This window comes from Acomys russatus, chromosome 3 (genome assembly GCF_903995435.1).
Source record: "Acomys russatus chromosome 3, mAcoRus1.1, whole genome shotgun sequence".
Lineage (NCBI taxonomy): Eukaryota > Metazoa > Chordata > Mammalia > Rodentia > Muridae > Acomys > Acomys russatus.
Genome location: NC_067139.1, coordinates 26,589,172 through 26,609,105, shown reverse-complemented (window position 1 = coordinate 26,609,105; position 19,934 = coordinate 26,589,172). Strand labels below are relative to the sequence as shown.

At 46.6% G+C, this 19,934-nt stretch overlaps 1 protein-coding gene across 1 annotated transcript in view; it reads right to left on the bottom strand.

Annotated features, from left to right (window-relative positions):
- Sirt5 (sirtuin 5) overlaps nt 1-19,692 on the bottom strand; it is a 31,227-nt gene extending 11,535 nt beyond the window's left edge. Inside the window, exons 1-4 of the mRNA XM_051170567.1 lie at nt 19,638-19,692; nt 10,036-10,198; nt 8,296-8,429; nt 1,921-2,146 (exon numbers count right to left, since the gene is read on the bottom strand). Of these exons, the coding sequence (XP_051026524.1) occupies nt 1,921-2,146; nt 8,296-8,429; nt 10,036-10,150 (475 nt within the window). The 5' untranslated portion in view covers nt 10,151-10,198; nt 19,638-19,692. The remainder of the gene's footprint in view (nt 1-1,920; nt 2,147-8,295; nt 8,430-10,035; nt 10,199-19,637) is intronic.
- Between the last annotated feature and the right edge of the window lie 242 nt (nt 19,693-19,934).

The following is a 19,934-nucleotide window of genomic DNA, read 5'->3' as shown; positions in this document are numbered from 1 at the left end:
AGGCAGAGGCAGGCAGATCTCTGTGAGTTTGAGGCCAGCCTGGTCTACAAAGTGAGTCCAGGACAGCCAAGGCTACCCAGAGAAACCCTGTCTCGGGGGGGGGGGGGGGGGGCGGCGCTGGGGGGGGGGGAATCTTGGGAAAATACAGTAAAATAATAAAAAATAAAATATTTTTTTAAAATTTAACAGAAAGAGAAAGGTCCACCTTAAATACAAGTGGCAGCACCCTACAGACTGAGGTTCTGGACGGAATAAAGAGGGCTTGGGCTTAGTGGTGCATCCCTCACATCCTGGCAGGCAGGCGGCAGAGGCAGGTACATATCTGAGTTCAAGGTCAACCTGGTCTACTTACTGAGTCCCAGGACAGCTGAGAGCACACAGTGAGACCCTGTCTAAAAAAAGAAAGAAAGAAAGAAAGAAAAAGAAAGAAAGAAAAGGGTGGGGAGAGAGCACAAGAGAAGCACTAGGGTTCAACTCTCTGCTTCCTGGGTGCAACTGCGATATGGTCAGACCCTCACACTGTGAGCCAAAAGAAGCCCACATTTACTGTGTCACCTCAAACCGTGGGCCAAAACAAACCGTCTTTCTCTGAAGGCATTTGGTCACTGATGAAAAAAAACAAAAACAAAACTATTTTAGGGATTTTTTTTTTTTCCATTTTTGGACAGGATGCTGCTATGTTTGGTCCCGACTGTAGAGCAGATATGAGGGGACTGGGAGATGAGGAACACTGGGGTGCATTCCTGAAACTCACCAGGAATCAATAAAAAGTTTAAAAAAGACCCGGGAGCTGTGGCCCACGCCTGTAATCCCAGCACTCGGGAGGATCTCTGTGAGTTTGAAGCCAGCCTGGTCTATAAAGCGAGTCCAAAGCTAAAAGTGTTAACCAGCGTGGTGATTTGAATAGGAACGGCCCCCGCAGACTCGTGTTTGAATGCTTGGCCAATGGGGAGTGGCGTTTTTTTAGGAGATGTGGCCTTGTTGGAGGAAGTACGTCACTGTGTGGGCGGGCTTTGAGGTTTGGCTCCTTCAGGACCATGCCTGCCCGCAGGCTGCGATGTTTCCCCTCCATGATGATAATGGACAAAATGAAATATTTTTTGGTTATACAAGGTGCAATAAAACAGAAACATATTCCTGTATCAAGCGACACTAAGCCAGCTGAAAGCAGAAATCTCGGCCGGCCCCTATACAGAATAGACAACGTGGGTGGCTGCTTCTCAGCCTGTATGTGGGGAAATTCATTTCTTGGGTTCATAGCTTTGTAGATGTTGAAGTTCATGGCCTTGGGCAGAAATCCACAGAGGAAAGAAGCCGAGGGACCCAAGACAAACCCCACGGATGTTACAACATGGTGAGCTTGTTACAGAAAAGCGTCTGGGCCAACACCTCCCTCGGGCTCTAGGGTGGACAGGGCGGCTTCAGTGGCAGTCCCCCACTGAGGACAGGATGAATAAACACCCCCAGGGTACTGAAGCATAATTTGCCATGTCCAGTCCTGCTGAGTGGCACTAGCGCCCAGGCCTGTCTGCTCCCTTCCATGGGTAAATATGTCACAACACGGCCTCCTCCCACAGGGGCAGGGGCTTGTGGCTGTGCAGGCAGCGCTTCTCTAGTGGACAGGATCACCAATAACACCCGATACTGTGCAGTGGGGGCTTTGGGGAAAATGCAGGGTAGGTCACAACAAAACCCAGGGGTGCTGGCACCATTGGTTTTCAGTGCATAATCCAACTACCACCAGCCTGTAGGAAATAACACGTGAGTTGTGCAGTGGGCACGGTGTCCCCCGTTACCAGCAGGAGCTGTTCAGGTGCTATTGGTACTGTTGTGTCCCCAAGGGAAGTGTCACAGCAGGACGAACAGGTGTCCAGCAGTGTAAGGTAGATAGGCTGTGTTTTACAGGCTGGTCTCCCTCACCATGGATTTCCAGCAGGTTCTTGCTGCCAGCCTTGCGATGCAGCTCATCGATGTTTTGGGTGATGACCACAACCCGCCGACCCTGGTCACGCAGCCGGGCTTCACACTGGGCAATGGCCAGGTGCCCAGGGTTCGGCTCCTTGCTCTGCATGACCTCCCTCCGGTAGTGATAGAACTCCCACACCTGGGATGGGTTGCGGGCAAAGGCCTGAGGAGTCGCCAGGTCCTGAGGGGAGAGAGGCAGAGATGAGCGAGGACCTGCAGTGGAGACGGGCAGCTGGGTCTGGCTAGACCGCATAGCGCCAGCCGAGATCCCGGTCCTAGGCTAGGACCAACCCAGGGCTTTACACAGGTCACTCTTAACTTCCCTACAGACGCGACAGAAGCAATGTAACCTACCTCACTTATCTCACAAATTAGGAACAGGAAGTAAAATGACATGTGAAAATATCTGGGGTTGAATTTACCCTCATGGAGCTCAGGAAATAAGAAGTCAATTTCATTTTGAGGGCTCTCTAAGAAAAACATGAAATGAAAAATACCTCAGTAAAATACAGCAGGCACAGAAAGAAGCTCAGACATATAACTACACACATCTCGACATGCACAGACACACATACCTACACACAACTAAAACCATAGCACACACAAGCACACAGCACATAACTATATATATGCATACACACACACACACACACACACACACACACACACACACACAACTACATAGTTATATGTATTGTGCACAAACTACACATATGTGCATGGACATACATAGAGCTAACCCATACATATTTACATATAAACCCTACCTACACGGATGCGTGCACACGACTATACACATACATGGTTACATTTATGCTAAAACTACACAAAGACATTTGCATATACACAATAACATGCATATAAACAGCTACATGCAGATCAGTATACATAAGCTACACATATATGCATTACATACACATAACTACATATAAACATGCAGTTACACATACATGCAAATCAGACACGTATACACATACACAATCATATGCATGTAGCTACATGTTCTAACATGCAAAATACATATATATACATTTAAATGTATACAATATATTCAAGCTACACATGTATATATACTTATACACAATTATACAATATATTCAGTATGTACTTTGACTTCATGTATTTAGAAATACACATGTAAACAACTAAACATAAACATTTAGTTACATGTACATATATATGAATAAATACATACACACATGCATACAACTACATAGATACATGTTATGTCTACTTACACACAAACCACATGTATGTATGTATGTATACATAAAAAACTACACACATGGGACTGGAGAGATGACTCAGCAGATAAGAGCACTATCTGCTCTTCCATAGGTCCTGAGTTCAATTCCCAGCAAGCACATGGTGGCTCACAACCATCTATACTGGAATCTGATGCCCTCTTTTAGCATGCAGGCACACATGCAGATAGAGCACTCATATATAAAGTAAATAAATAAAATCTTTAAAACACACACACATACACATGGCTACATACTTAATAAACTACACACACACATACATACATACATACATACATACATACATACATACATATGAATGAAGGTTAGGGGAACTTGGGCCAATCTGGAAAACAGGGCCTGGCCCCTTTAAGAAAGGCTGCTGGGGCTGGAGAGATGGCTAGAGGTTAAGACCACTGGCCACTCTTCCAAAGGTCCTGAGCTCAATTCCCAGCAACCACATGGTGGCTCACAATCATCTACAATGAGATCTGGTGCCTATTCTGGTGTGTAGGTATATGTACATGCAGGCGGAACACTGTATGCATAATAAATAAATCTTTTTTTAAAAAACCACAAAAAACAAAAAAGGCTGCTCCAAGCTTGGGAAGAGGGGATTGCATGTACACACACACACACACACAACACACACACACACACACACACACACACACACACACATACACACAAGACTGCAACTGCTACAACATGGACAGTAAGGGAGGGCTCCTAGAAATATCCAAACTGGGTGTGGTGGTGCATGTCTTTAATCCCAGCACTGGGGGGGGGGGGGGGGAGAGGCAGGCAGATTGCTGTGATTTTGAGGCCAGCCTGGTCTACAAAGTGAGTCCAGGACAGCCAGGGCTACATAGAGAAACCCTGTCTCAAAAACAAAACAAAACAAAACAAACAAACAAAAAAAGAAACAACAAAAAACCAAAAACCAAACTAGAGCCTCAGGCAGGCTCCCATCTCCAGAGGCCCCCAGCCCATGTCATTGATGGGAGCTGTTTATTCTAATAAAGTTTGTCCCTTTTGTTGGTTTTCTCGTTGTGGCAAGTCTTTCTTGTTCTCGATCTGTAACTTACTTTCACTCTGTCAACTGCCCCCAGGGCGATAACTCACTTTCCCTCTACTTTCACTGTGGGGCGGGGCAGGACATGCCCCCAGCTCAGATCTCAGGCTGTCACACACTGTCAGTGGCTTCTCTCTCTCTCCCAGTTACTTTACTTTCCTGTCTGAGTGAGTGTCTCCAGGACATACAATTCTCTGTCTGTCCCATGGAATGAACTCGGTAGTACCCTAGATGACCACTCCCCACCCAAGGCATCCATAACACATATTTATGCATACATACAGTTATACATACTTACAAATTACATATATAGTTGCACACACACTGAACCATACACATATATGAGCCACAGTAAACACATGTATACATACACATTAAAATAATATATAGTAACCAAATACATGAGATGTCTGTACTTAAGGCACTAGCCTTTTTTTAATGACAGACAGTTCTTTCCTGTGACAGAAACACATCACAGCTGTCTGTGCTGGAAGCTGACAGGAAGAGCGCACGGAAACCCTTAACAGTCACGGAAATGTTCTATATCCTGCCTGTGTCACCTCAGGTCCTCACTGAACTGTTCATTCTTGTCTATGTTAGTTTTGAAAATAAGTGTGTCAAAGATGCCCCACATGACAGGCACACCCCCACCCGAGACAGGATGGTAGCCTTCCCTTTGTGCATGGCAGGTGCAAGGTGTAGCCCTCGGGGACCCTGTGCCCTTCCTAGGACCCCCTGGCCAGGAGCACCTGTACACTAACCTGTGAACTGTCAGCACATCCATGGGCCCTTGGGGTGGAGTTGGAATCAGATATGCCCTCTGACCTCTCTGCTTACAGGCAGACTCTTTGCTTCCTCTGACATTAGAGCAGCTCCACCCAGCCCTTCCTGCCACCGGCTGCTGCTCCCTAGAGATGCCTCTGGGGGGCCCTTCTTTCTTCCTGGACTGTAAGGGCCCTCTATTCCCTTCTCCCCTTGTAAGCCTAAGGAGTGCCAGAGCATCCCAGTTTCGCCTGCTTCAACATTTAGGAGGAAGGAAAGTACAGCGCATGCCCTCTGCACTCTGTGAGAAAGCCCCGTGAATTCTGTGAGTCTCGCAGTAAGGTGGTTAATTTTGTCTTCACTCAACTAACCAAAAGGTAGGAAGCTTGCATTGTGTGCCAGCGTTCTGAGGCTGGGAGCTTCACAATGGACGCAACGCATGAAGTTCCCTGCTCTCTAAAAGTAGGGATTCCCAAGCCGGGAGAGATGGCTTAGCAATTAGGAGGGCCCAAGCACGGGTCCTAGCACCCAAATTAGGCTGCTCATGGTCGCTGGTAACTCCAACTGCAGAAGATGCAACGCCCTCTTCTAGCCGCTGAGGACACCAGATGCATGTGCAACACACACACACACACACACACACACACACACACACACACACAATTTAAAATAAAAATGAAATAAATATATAGAACTAAAGATTCCCCAAGCCCGGAGGATGGGAGGAAATAGGAGAAAGGACCATAGCAGAATATTCTGAAGAAATGGTGCCATAGTCTGGGTCTGGAACGTCTTCTAAAGGCCCAGCTATTAAGGTGTGGCTCCCAGCTCAGCACAAGTGAAATGCTTGAGTCTTTGAGAAACGGGGTCTCGTGGGAGAGCTTAGGTCACTGGGAATAATGTGAAGGGGACTGTGAGGGGCCCTTGTCACTTCATCCAGGAGAGGAAGAGCCTTCGTCTGCTGTGTGTTCTCCATCTTCTCTGTCATGACCCTCTGTCTCATCACAGGGCCAAGAGCAACAGGGCCAGTGGACTGTGAAGCAAAACTTCCAAATCTTTGAGTCAAAATTAATGTTTTTCTCTTTATAAGCCGAACATCTCACATCCGTTATAGTAACAGCAAGTATTTATATGTGTAGTTTGTGTATGAGTGCATGTAGTGTGTGTAGATGTGCATGTATATATGTGCATATATACGTGTGGGTGTGTAGTTTATAAGTACCTGTATGTGTCTGCGCACGCGCATGCACGCACGTGTTCGCATGTGTACTTGTATATGTGTGTAGCGGTTAGTGATTTATTGACTTGCCACAGCTAGAGTCATCTGAGAAAAAGGATCAGTTGAGAACATGCCTCCATCAGATTGGCCCGTAGGCAAGTCTGCAGGCCATTTTCCTGATTAATAACTAATTTGTGAGAGGCCAGCCCACTCGGGGTGGTGCCACCCCTGAGCCACTGGTACTGGGTGGTGTAAGCAGCAGCACTCCCCCACGGCCTCTGCAGCAGTTCCTGCCTTGAGCTCTGGCGTTGACTTTCCGCAGGTGAACTGTGACCTGAGAGTTGTAAGATGAAATAAACTCTTTACTTCTTCAGGTCACATTTTGACCATGGTCTTCACCACAGCAATAGAAACCAAACCAGGCTAGTTCATAACGTAGAAATATTCTCTGTTATAACCACGAGGTTGACAGTATGACTTTATCTATCTGGGAAAACTCACTGAATTATACGCTAAAATGGGTAAATTTGTCTGTATGTCTATTTTAACAAAAACTGAATAATAAAACAACAACCCAAGCAAGCAGGGGCTGCAGAGATAGCCCAGTGATGAGGAACACTCGCCTCCCTTGCAGAGAACCCAAGATCCATTCTCTCCATCCACACTGCGTGGCTCACAGCCAGCTGCACCTCTGGCTCCAGGGGATCCAGTGCCCTCTTCTGGCTTCCTTGGGAACCCACACATACATGCATATACCCACACACAGACACACACACACATACACATAAATAATATAAAATAAAAAATAAATCTTTTTAACAATCAAATCCATTCCCCCCCCCCCACAGAACTTATACTGTAATGTCCTTCATATAATTGTTTAAATACCAAGCTCTAAGCCTTCAGTAAGGTTTACAGAAATTCCACAATGTTTAATACTTAATTCCAATCATCTTTAGATACTTATATCTAAATTTATAGTTATAAATTGTGAGTAACCAGGATTTTCTGATTCTACTTTAGTGCAGTTCCTAGGAGAACTGAATTGTTATTAAAAAGAAAGGAATAAAGAAAAAAAAGGATCCACTCTTTTCACATCCAGAGGGTAGGAAAGTGGTTGTTCTGCTCAGGAGAGACCCTCCAAATACAGCACTTCCCCAGGAGTAGGAGGGAAGGAGAGGCCCCAAAGCCTCAGGTGGTAAACAAAAGGTCACACGTCCTGGATGACAAAAACTTGACAGCTCCTTGAGGACCCCAACCTCAGAGTAAAAAGCAGAGAGCAACTGCTGTGAGGTGAGACTCTGACCACCCAAGGAGAAAGGTGTTCACTGGAGAGCTGCCCGCCAGCTGTGTAGAGACGCTCTGGGCTTCTGTACACTGGGGTCACGGTAACCCCTCACCATATTCTCGCTAGTAACTCCAATAAGAAACTCACTACTTCTCCATATTGAAGAGACAGTGGTGCAATCATTACTTTGGTCCGTCATGGGCTTCCTTTCTGGGGTGAAGTGTGTGTGTGTGTGTGTGTGTGTGTGTGTGAGTGTCTGTGTGTCCATGTCATAACATAAGTGTGCAGATGTGCGCACCTGTGCAGAAGTATTCAGAAGCCAGACACTGGTGTCTTCCTAGCCCTGCTTGCCTTATTCCCATGGGACGTAGCCTCTTGGTGAGTGAGGCTAGGCTGGAAGAACAGCAGCTTCCGGGCCCCTCCTGTCTCCACATCCCAAAGCTGTTTTTCAGGCAAACACCGCTATGTCCAGCTCTTTACGTGGGCTCTGGGATTCAAACTCAGGTCCTCGTGCTTGACGCTTGCGCAGCAAGTGCTCTTATGCACTGCACCATCTCCCTGGCCCCAGATTTGCTACCGCAGTCATCACAGAGACTGTGTTGACACCAAAACCAAGAGGACAAGATGATCACTGGCAATTTCAAACACTGCCTCTGGGCTTCAGACATCTGTACAGATGCTGAGTCAGACTCCATAACAGCTTCCTTCGGAAGAGCCTCTGGAATCTGGAAGCATTACGAACCTGAGCCTGCCACTTTCTCCAGTAACCTCCAGCTCCTCGGAAAGTCGGAACCCCACTCTCCGCACTGACACCAGCCCCGGAGATGATGGCTATGTGCTTTGCGTTTGCAAAACACTTCCGAAAATCTGCCATACCTGAACAGGAAATAAAAACCTGTGTCAACTCAGAGCACCCACTGCACGTTTGTGTCCCACATCAATCGTCTATGGGGTGAAACTTGGCACTGAATGAAATTACACTGTAAGACACTCCACCAGGGGCTAACGAAACGGTTCAGGAAGTAAGAACACTCGTTGCTCTTGCAGAGGAATGGGCTTCCGGTTCCCAGCACCCGCATGGTAGTTCATAACCATCTGTGGATCTGTTCCAAAGGATCTGGTGCATTCTTCAGACCTCTGTGGGCACCAGGCACACATGCATGCATATGGCTAACACTCACACATTAAATAAATAAACCTTTTTTTTTTTTTTTTTTTTTAGTTTTCCAAGACAGGGTTTCTCTGTGTATCCTTGGCTGTCCTGGACTCACTTTGTAGACCAGGCTGCCCTCGAACTCACAGTGATCTGCCTGCCTCTGCCTCCCGAGTGCTGGGATTAAAGGCGTGCGCCACCACTGCCCAGCAATAAACCTTTAAAAAAATAAAGATTTCAGATACTACAGCCAAAAGCATTGCTCGGGGTTGATGAGATGGCCCGAAGGGCACCTGACACCAAGCCTGATGATCTGAGTTCAGTCCCTGGAAGCCAAGTGGCGGCAGGAGAAAAGACTTCTACACGTTGCCCTCTGACCCACACACACCACAGCACACACGTGTCTCTCTCCCTTAAATAAATACGCTTCAAAAATGTTTCCTGTGCCATGAGGACACCAGCTTATACACTTGATGGGTGGGTACACGGTACCTCAAGGAAGTGAGGGCTTTGGGCACACACCTAACAGGGATCTCCACTCGCCTCCCATCCCTCTGTGATCTAATGTACTTACTTGTTGGTCTGATGTGCTTTGATGCTAATTAAGAAAGGGCTGGCATACCTGGGCAGGGCAAATGGGATAGGCTTGGCTAGGGCTCCCAGGCTTGGGGAGACAGAGAGAATCTTGGGAAGAAGGAAAGACTACAGAAGAGAGAAGGCCACAATGAGTTAGGTGGAGGAAAAGCACATGGCCGGCATGGATGGAGGATTTGGCCCAGATGAAGAACATTAGCAAGTGTATGTGATTCTGGATGGGAGGTAGCTTGATCTTAGTTATTAGAAGCAGATGGCATGGGATTGGGACAGGTATGCCATACCTGCCCCACTATGGGAAGTAGTTTAGAGGATTAATATCTGCCCTGCCCCAGGTTAACTAAGACTATTTTAAAATATAATAGGTGTCTGTGTCTTGGTTGATTGCTAGTGGATTATACTAACATAATAATAATTATAGACCCAATAATAAACATTATTAGGCCCTACTGGAAAATTAACAACAACACTTACTCTCTATTCACTCAGTTCCCTAGGCTGCTTGGTGGGCGTGACCTGTTTCAGGGCATAGATGCGCACATGTAGAAGGGTTGATGGATCCAGATTTCTTGTAGAAAGTCAGGATGAAGCCTTTGCGTTTGTGACCAAGCTGAACCAAGGCCTACCAGATACCAAACATCTAAACTCCTCCTCCTTGTCAACTGCCAGGTGAAAGTCATGTGGAAGCTCCCTCAGCACCGTCAGCAGCCGCGGCCGCTTCTAAGGATGACTTACTTGAACTCGGACGGGCCATGGTGAGGCGGATCTTGCTTTGTGGGGATGCTGGAGGCTTCCGTCTACAGTACAGCTGGGGAATGAATCGGCTCGGAACAGTCTGGAGCAGTCGCATCAGGTTTTGCTTTGAAGTACTACTTCCTCCGGGCAGGCTTTAGAAAAGCTGTGCAACAACACAGAAACAGTCATGGAACATTCAAATGCTTAATGGGTCTCTGTCTCATTAGAGATGTTGTCTCATTTGTTACTTGACTCAAGATAACTAGTCTGAAGTGGAAAACCTCATGAGTGTACTCAGCCAGCAGAGCCCAGTTAGTGCAGCCCACTTCACACGTGCTCACCACAGCACTTTAATGTGAAATCTCACAGGTTTTAATTTTGTTTTTGCTGTTGTTTGAGGCAGAGTCTGTTCTCTGGTCCCTCCATATTGCAGGGTAGCTTTGAATAATTTTCCTCCAGTTGCAGAGCCCCCCCCCCCTCAAGCCTGAGATTACAAGCCTGTGTGCCAACATGCTGAGAAAAAAAAAAAAAAAAAAAATATATATATATATATATATATATATATATATATATATATATATATTTTTTTAAGCTTTTGGGGGATAGGTGGATCCCGGGGGCTCTGATTGTACTTGGCATCTGGACCCCACATCCTTATCTTGTGATTTTTATTAAACTAAAAAGGAAATGGCGCAATGGTGAAGCTGAAAGCTCCCGAGTGACGTCACGGTGAGGAAGGGCTGTATTGGCAAGAATACCCTTAGCGTGAAGGAGGCGGGAGAAGCAGGAGTTTGAGACCATCCTCAGCCATGTAGGGAGTTTAGAGCCTGGCCTGGGCCACACGAGAGCCTGTCTAAAAGAAGGGGGGAAAGTGAGACAAAAATCAAACAAAACAAAAGAAAAAGGTAACAGAATTCCTTGATATTCAGCCTGGCTGTTTCCGTTTATGCTCGGGACTGCTGCACCGGTGTGCAGTGCTTCTCCCGTGGGCCTGCACACCTGCGGTAGCATCTGAAAACCTGGGAACATGAGGTTGACACCTACCCAGACCAGAGACTTACGGATGGCCAAGCCCACAAACCACCAGTAATCTGTTTTGTTTGGTTTGTATTTTTCGTTTGTTTTTCAAGACAGGGTTTCTCTGTGTGGCCCTGGCTGTCTTTGAACTCATTCTGTTGACCAGGATAGCCTCGATCTCTGAACTCCCAGCGATGTGCCTGCCTCTGCCTTCCTATGCCACCCCTGCTAGGCTGCCAGTGGGTACCCTTGAGGGCCACTCATGTTTGGAATCACTGTTGTGGAAGCTTGGGAAGGCAAAAGGGGTTAAGTGTGAGGTTTGTGTGCATGTGTGTGTTGAGAGGTGGTGGGTGTGTGTGTCTCTGTGTGTGTGTGTTGCTCATACACTCACATGTATGCACACATGGAAACCAGAGGAGCAGCTCCTCAGAATTGACAGGCTTCCTCACTTGGAACTAGAACTTGCCAAGTAAGCAAAGTTGCCTGGTCGCTGAGACCCAGGGATCTACCTGCTTCGGCCTCCACATACCTCCAGCACATCTAGATTTCTTTTTATTTTTTAATGTGAGTTCTAGGATCAAACTTAGGGCCTCATGCTTGCAAGGCCAACAGTTTACTGACTGAGCCATCTCCCCACCCCCAAACATGAGAATTCTTATTTAAAAAAAAAAAACAAACAACCCTGCTGCATTTGTAATGGTACAAAACACTCTTTAAAACCCCGTTGCTGTATTTTTTTATTTTTAATTATGTCCATGTGTGCATATATGTCTGTGGAGGGGGTTGTGCACATGAAAGCAAGGTCATGGATTCCCGGGAGCTGGCGTTACAGGCAGTTGCGAGCTGCCTGACATGGGCGCTGCAAGAACAGTGTGCGAGTTCTCACCGCTAACCCATCTCTCCAGCCCCCTTCCTGAATTTCTGATCAAAGAGTTTTGATGACAAAGTGATTTCTGAAAACTAAACAAGCCAGGGTCTATGTATACTGTTACAACAAATAAGGTGTGGGTGACAACGTGTCAAGGAAACTTGTAAGTTGTAAGGCACATTTAGTAAATGTCTATACTTAAGAAAGTTTCTAAGAGGAAAGCAGTGACAAAGACAGCGTTGGGCTGGGCATAGAGGCAATTCTTGCAATCCCAGCACTCAAGAGGCCAGAGGCAGGATGATTGCGACTAGTCCAGAGCCAGCCTGGTCTACATAGTGAGTTCGGGGTCAGCCCAGTCTACATAGCAAGACCTTATCTCAAAGAGAGAGAGAAACAACAGTAGGGTTGATCCAAGATCACTTAGCTCCAGACACTGGGTTTAGTAGAAGAGCCTAGAAAAAGCCAAATCTACAGGAACAAGCTCAGTAAGCAAGAAAACATTCACAGTATGCAATGTGGCTGGTATTCAAGCAGAATCCGAGGCTTGGAGAGGTTAAGACAGTAAGAGTCTCATCCAGCAAGTTTGAATCTCCAGCACTCCTTTAAAACCCAGGGTGAGGTAGCCCAGGCCTGTAACCTCAGCACCAAAGGGAGCGGGAACAGGGACAAAGGACTAGAAATGGCTGGCCAGTCAGCCAGGCTCGATATTCAGTGAGAAACCCTGCCTCCAGAAATAATGCAAAGGGCCAGTAGGCCGGTGCAAGCCTGATGACCTGAGTTTGAGGCCCAGAACCCACACGGTGGAATGAGAGAACTGACTCCTCCACTAGGGGGTCCCCTGACCTTGACAGAGTGCTGGGCTATGAGCATTCACCCCTACACACAAGTAAATGTTCAAAACAATTAAGTAAGATATAGCAATAGAGGAAGACAACCAAAAATGGCCTCTGGCCTCCACAGGCATAGGTATATTTGTGCATACACACTTGTACACACATGACTATGAAAATATACACTCATTCACATACCAAAAAAGTTATTGTAAATAATTCATGATTGTATTCCTATGGCATTCCATAATAAGCAAAGACTCCATCTGTGATCATGAGGAGAGGGGAGGGCATTCAAAGAGACATGGGGAAAAATGGAATAATGAATGTGTCCCTGTGTCCTGAGCATGTGGCAGTTACATGGCAATGTCTAACAGAACTTACAGAACACTACACTCAAAAAGAATTAATTTTACTATATATGAGATATATTTAAAAATAATGGGAAAAAGGTTCAGTTTTATTAGATGGAAAAAAAATTCTGGGGAAGGATGTTCTGGTCCCCAACCATCACTGCACAGTGCTTTTTAAATGGCTAGGACCGTGATGGTTATCTTCATTGTCAACCGTCAGGTGATCTCCATGGAGATCACCATGGGAACACACCTCTAGGGTTGTCTATGAGGGTGCTTCTGGGAGGGTTTAGTTGAGGAGGGAAGACCCACACTGAATGTGGGTGGCACCATCCCACAGGTTGGGGTCCTGCATTGAATCAAAAGGAGAAAGCTAGCCAGGCACCAGCATTTGTTCTCCCTGCTTCCTGTCTGCGGATGCAATGTGACCGGCTGCCTCAGGGTCCTGCTGCCATGTCTTTCCTGCCATGATGGCCTGTCCCCTCAAACTGTGAGCCACAACCGCCCCTCCTCCCATAAGCTTCTTTGGCCAGGTACTTAGTCACAGAGATGAGAAAAGGGACTAATGGTAAACTGTATGTTCTGTGGATTTTGACCAGTTTTTTGTTGTTTTTGTTTTTGAGAAAGTGTTTCTCTGTGTAGCCCTGGCTGTCCTGGAATTCCCTCTGTAGATCACAGAGATCCGGCCGGCAGCTTCTGCCTCCTTACTGGGATTCAAGGCATGTGCCACCACTGCCAGGATGTAACCAGTTTTAAAAAGTCAGAATAAGAGAGTTTTATATCATCTGATAGAGCTCATCAAAACACACTGTTGGTGGGAAAAGGTTAATTAGTCCCTTGTGCACTCGGGAGGCAGAGGCAGGCGGATCGCTGTGAGCTTGAGGTCAGCCTGGTCTACAAAGTGAGTCTAGGACAGCCAAGGCTACACAGGGAAACCCTGTCTCAAAAAACAAAAACAAACAAACAAACAAACAAAAATTAGTCCTTTGTGAGAGATAGGGGCGACAAGACTTTGGTACTTACTAGAATGTTCAATGTTTATTTTAAAATGAAGAATCCATAAGAAGTTAGTAAAGGAATTGGGTGTGGGTGAGCAACAGGATTTGTGGTGATATGAAGAACAGCCAGGCTTTCAGCAACTATGTGAGTATCTGTGTGAACTGTCCATGTCTTCCAGGCAGCACAAATCAGGGAGAGAATTTGATGAGTGGTAAGTGTGAAATATTTTTATTTTTATTTAGATTTACTTATTTTATGTGCATGGCTGTTTTGCTTGCATGTATGTATTTGTATGCTCTGCATGTGTGCCTGGTGCCCTAGGCATTCAGAGGAGGGTACCACATCCCCTGGAACTGGAGTGATGGATGGCTACGAGTCGCAGTGTGGATGCTGGGAACTGAACCCGGGCCTCTACAAGAGCAGCAAGTGCTCTGAATTTATGTGCCATCTCTCCAGACCCATTTTCCAGGGATAAAGGGGCAGTGTCCTGGAAGATTGCTTGTCCAGCACACCCCCAGGCTGCAGGTTCCATAAGAATTACAAGCGTCGGCCAGGCTGTGGTGGCACACGCCTTTAATCACAGCACTTGGGAGGCAGAGGCAGGCGGATTGCTGTGAGTTCAAGGCTAGCCTGATCTACAAAAGAGTCCAGGATAGTCAAGGCTACACAGAGAAACCATGTCTTGAAAAAAAAAAAAAAAAAAGAATTCCAAATGTCTCGGTGCTGCAGAGATGGCTCAGAGGTTAAGAGCGCTGGCTGTTCTTCCAAAGGTCCTGAATTCAATTCCCAGCAACCACATAGTGGTTCACAACCATCTATAATGAGATCTGGTGCCCTCTTCTGGTGTACAGGTGTATATGCAGGTAAAACATTGTATACATAATAATAAATAGATCTTAAAAAAAAAGAAAAGAAAAGAAAGAAAAAAGAATTACAAGTGTCTCAAAGAATTAATGGGAGGGTTCTGGCTTCTGTGAGGGTGTGGAAGAGGGGTCTCATGAGTTGGGGCTATGTTCTAGAATCGCTGCTATGAAGAAGCAGGCCACTTTGACTGGACATTGTAGGGGACATTATTGAAAAGAGGTAAGAGAGGCCAGCCGAATAGTTGTTGGAATGCAACAGGCTTTTGCATTCGTGGGTTAGACAGGATTACTGAGCGGTCTGGTTTTGTCCAGATTCATTGTGGTCACACGAGGCCTTGCCCAGTGTTGGCGTTTGGTGGCATGGTTTATATTTAACAGAACACCAAGGCCTAATCAGACAATCCTTGGTTCCAAATAGAAGCAAACCAATACCCATCTACTTACAAATAAGTGACAGGTTATGCTTCTTCACACAATGAAGACTGTTCAGCAGGAAAGAGAACAAATTGCTCACACATCCAACCCCATGAATGGCTCCTTCAAGTCCCGTGCAGTAGCAGCTTCCCTGTGGAAAATGTGGCTACTACCTCCTCGGCCAATCAGTCCGGGTTAGCTCGACCAGTAACAAGACACAGCGAGTTCATGCACCGCCCACAGATGACGCAATGGGAAGGGCAAAGTTCTGCTTCTGTGTGGTTTTTCTCCCAAGATACATTATGTAATTACTAGAAATAGTACACAGACCCAGTTGAAGGGCGCTGCACAGCCTAACCAGCAGCACTCACTACACAATTAGGTTACGAAGACTAAACCTGGGAAATTGTCTCCTGTGGGTTACACGCCTGAAGTGGACCTTAGTGAGATGCCTTGCACAATATGAATGTCTGTGAGTTAGTAGTGTAGTTACTAGTTGGTGGGGCACATACCAATGTCCTGATTTAGATCCCAGCGCTCCAGTTAAGTAAGATGTAACATTGGGGGAAGTGAGTACATAATACACAGGAAGTCTACTATGTTTGCATTGTGTCTGGAAGCCGTAAACTATTTACAAAAAATAAAATAAAAATAAAACAAATAGAAACACAATGCTAGGGCTGGAGAGATGGCTCAGCATATGCTGTTCTTGCCAAGGACCCAGGTTCAATTCCCAGCACTCACACTGTGGCTCACAACCATCTGTACCTTTAGTTCTAGGAGACCCCCTTCTGGCCCTTTGGGCACCAGGCATGCACATGGCACATATACATGCAAGTAAATGCTCATATATATAAAGAAAAATAAATTAATTTTTAAGAAACCACACACAATACTAGGAACACTAGCTACTACACTCTGAGACCATTTACATGATAGTCTGAAAAGGGGAAATATAAGTACAGAATTCCCATCAGTGGTTTTTGGGGGGGGGGGTGGGGTGAACACACAGGGCCCATGGGAGCAATGGAAAGTTCTGCATCCTTATTTTTGTTGTGCTTTTTTGACAACTTATGAACTGTAAAATTAAAAAAAAAAAAAAAACCTGATTTTGACAGTGTATGCGATGTACTTCAGTAAACCCCCTAAAAATAAGATGCATGTAACCTATCTCTACTGTGGTCAGAGACACTGCACTAGAAGCTTAGGGGGGAAGGGGAGGAGGAGGAGGAGGGGGAGGAGGCAAAGGAAGAGGAGGAAGAAGAGAAGGAGAAGGAGGAGGAGGAGGAGGAGAACAACAACAGTAGAAGAATGTTAACTCAGAACATGGCTGCTCAGCCGGGCATGGTGGTGCACGCCTTTAATCCCAGCACTTGGGAGGCAGAGGCAGGCGGATCGCTGTTAGTTCAAGGCCAGCCTGGTCTACAAAGGGAGTCCAGGACAGCCAAGGCTACACAGAGAAACCCTGTCTTGAAAAACCAAGAAAGGGGGGGGGGGTAAGAGAGAGAGAGAGGAGGGCAGTTTTTCAGAGAGAGAGAGGGAGCTTTTACCCTCTCTCAGTAATAAGAGAGATGAGAGAGAACTCAGGTGAAGATGGAACAAACCAGAAAATGAGAAGAAGACAGAAGACTAGAACAGATTGCGGAGTTAGTTTGAGGCCAAGCAGAGCAATTCCAGGCCAAGAGAGAAGCCAGATTAAATTAGTCAGCTGGCAGAAGGGTTTGAGCCAGAACAGCTGAGTTGAACCAGGCAGCCCAGAGCTTAGTAAAAATAGGAAAGGGTGAGCTTAGTAAGCAATAAATCTCAGAGGCTAAAACATTCTAGGCCTAGATAAGATTGTTTGGAGGCTGGAAGTTTCCAGGATTAGGCCTAGGATAGCAGAAAGAGGCAGTCACCTTCCCAGACAACAACTGAGCCAAGAGGATAAAAGTTACTTTCACAAAGTACAGGAAAAAAAAAAAAAAAAAAAAAAAAGACCCAGGCTGAATATCTGTGTTGGGGGTATATGGAAGGAGATTGACATAGGGGCTCATACTGTACCCCAAACTGGCTTAGAACTCACTGTGCAGTTCAGGCTGGATTGGAACTCAAGGTCTGAATAGTCTCAAAAGATTTTGGAGCAATGAGATTAAACCACAACGAACTATCTCACCTCAAATCTGCTAGAGTGGCTACTATCAAAAAGACAAAAGTTAATGTGAGCAAGGATGTGTATGAAAGGAACTGTGATACACTGGAAATGGTAGTGTAGCCATTTTGGAAAACACTATGGAAATTTCTCAAAAGAGTCCAACCAGAAGCTGGCCATGGTGGTGCACATCTTTAATCCCAACACTTGGGAGGCAGAGGCAGGCAGATCTTTGTGAGCTGGAGGCCAGCCTGTTCTACAAAGTGAGTCCAGGACAGCCAGGGCTATACAGAGAAATCCTGTCTCAAAAAACAAACAAAACAAAGAAAAACAAAACAAAACAAAACAAAAAAGAGTCAAACCAGAATTACCAAGTCAAGTACTCGAGCAATCCCCTCCACGTTTGCTGTACAGGGCCTGAAGGTCAGTGTGTGGGACAGGTGTTGGTACTTGAATGTTAGTCTTGGTGTCACCCACACGGAAGCAATCTAGGTGTTAATCAATAGAGAAGCTGTTGCAGGGTATTTGATCACCGTCAACCCTGAGATTGTGTTGTCTACTGGAAAAATCTGTTTCTAGCTGTGTGGCTCAACCCTGGCAACACCTTTCATCCAAGGGCTTTCTGTTTGAATATTGTAAACAGAATTAAATAAAGTCAACCATAGGTCAAGAGGCAGAACAAAGAACCAGTTGGCAGGAAGTAAGCATAGGGGAAAAAAACCCATGAAGTAGAGGTCAGGAGGGCTGACAGACACACAGGAAGTAGAGGGGGGCCTGCAGATTGAGGGTATTTGAGGAGGAGAGCTTCCTTTTGGGACTTCAGCTGAGGAGAGCGGTAAGCTGGGTGCTTTCTGTGCCTCCGTGAGCTAACAGGCCTTCACCCCAGCAACTGGCTTCACCCCAGTGTCTTTACTGGTAAAATCGAGCCATTGAGATTTTGTTAAAAGCAAGGAATAAAGACAGTGTAGCCTATACACACATAACACAATATTAAAAGAAAGGATCCTTCATCATATTTGGGACAAAAAAAAAAAAAAAAGATGACCCTTCTAACATAAGTGAAATAAGCTACATAAGCACAGCAGGGCAGGCTCAGGAGCATAGAAAAGTCAAACTCATGGAATCACAGAACAGCATAGTGGTCACCAGAGGCTGGGTGTGGGGGACAATACGGGGGGCATGGAGATATTTGCCAAGGGCACAGACTCTCAGCTAAGAAGAATAAGTTTTACTGGTCTATTGCATGGCACAGCAACCACCGTTGATAATTTTTAGTAAGTTTACTTCTAAAAAACAGCAAGATGATAATTAGCTATGTTAATTAGTTTTGCTTACTCTCTCTCTCTATATATATATATACATATATATATATATATATAATGCATGCATATATACACAATTATCAACTGGCATGCAAGAGTTTTAAGCCATGGGATAGAATGCATGGCAATAGTACTGTACAAACGTTCACAGGCCTTCCGTAAAGACTCTTTGGACACCAAAAAGCTCCATAAATGAGATGAGTACAGCAGCCCCAAGTTCTTGACGCTGACCCGCTCCACTTACACATGCTCCTGTCAAGGCTACCTGCCAGCTAAACCTAACGGAGGGACCGGCCTAGGACCTAGCTGAGCTCTCGGAACACGTGCGTGCCCTGCTTCCAGCCCCCACCGCCTGAAGGTTTTCTTCCCAGCTCTCTGCACCTGACGCTCCCGATCTCCCATCTTCCCCCGCCCTCCACGCCCCAGCCCTCACGCCACTCGCAAAACTTTGCGGCACCATTCTCCTGGATGGTGGCTTGGCCTTGACCTTTCCCCCATCTCTCCGTTGCCACCGTCAACAAATCCCGCGGGCTCTACCTTCAGACTGTGTCCTGCTCCGATCCTTTCTGCACTCCCACTGCCACCACTACAGCCCTGCCCGCCCCCCTTCACCTTATCCAAAGTGCTTTTCCTCCGGGCCACCGCCTTCCTGGGCCCAGCTGCTCCCCCGGGGTTTCTTTCCCACCCGTCGCCCAACCCGCCACCCACCGTGTCCCGGGCGTCCTCACCGGCACCCGGGCGCGCATGCGCGGGATGGGCGCGTGGAGCCAGAACAAAGCCGGGACCCCTACCAGGGCATGAGACGCACCTGCAGAAGGCAGCCCAGACCTGCCTAGCTGGTGAGGCCTCGGGGCGGAGAGCTGGGCCTCCTCAAGTCCCGCCCCGGCTGCAGCGGCCCCTGCCGGAGACGGGAGAGCAGCCAAGGCCCGGGCCCCGCTTTGCTTTGCGGCACTAGTGGGACCACAGGTCAGCGGAAGGCTCGGCGACTTGTATGCGTCTTTGTGACCTTCCAAGGTTCAGTTCACTGCCCAGATAGATAGATGGTCATGAACTACCGCCAGTTCTGCTGCCTACTTGAGATGTGCCCCCATCATTTTGGAATCAG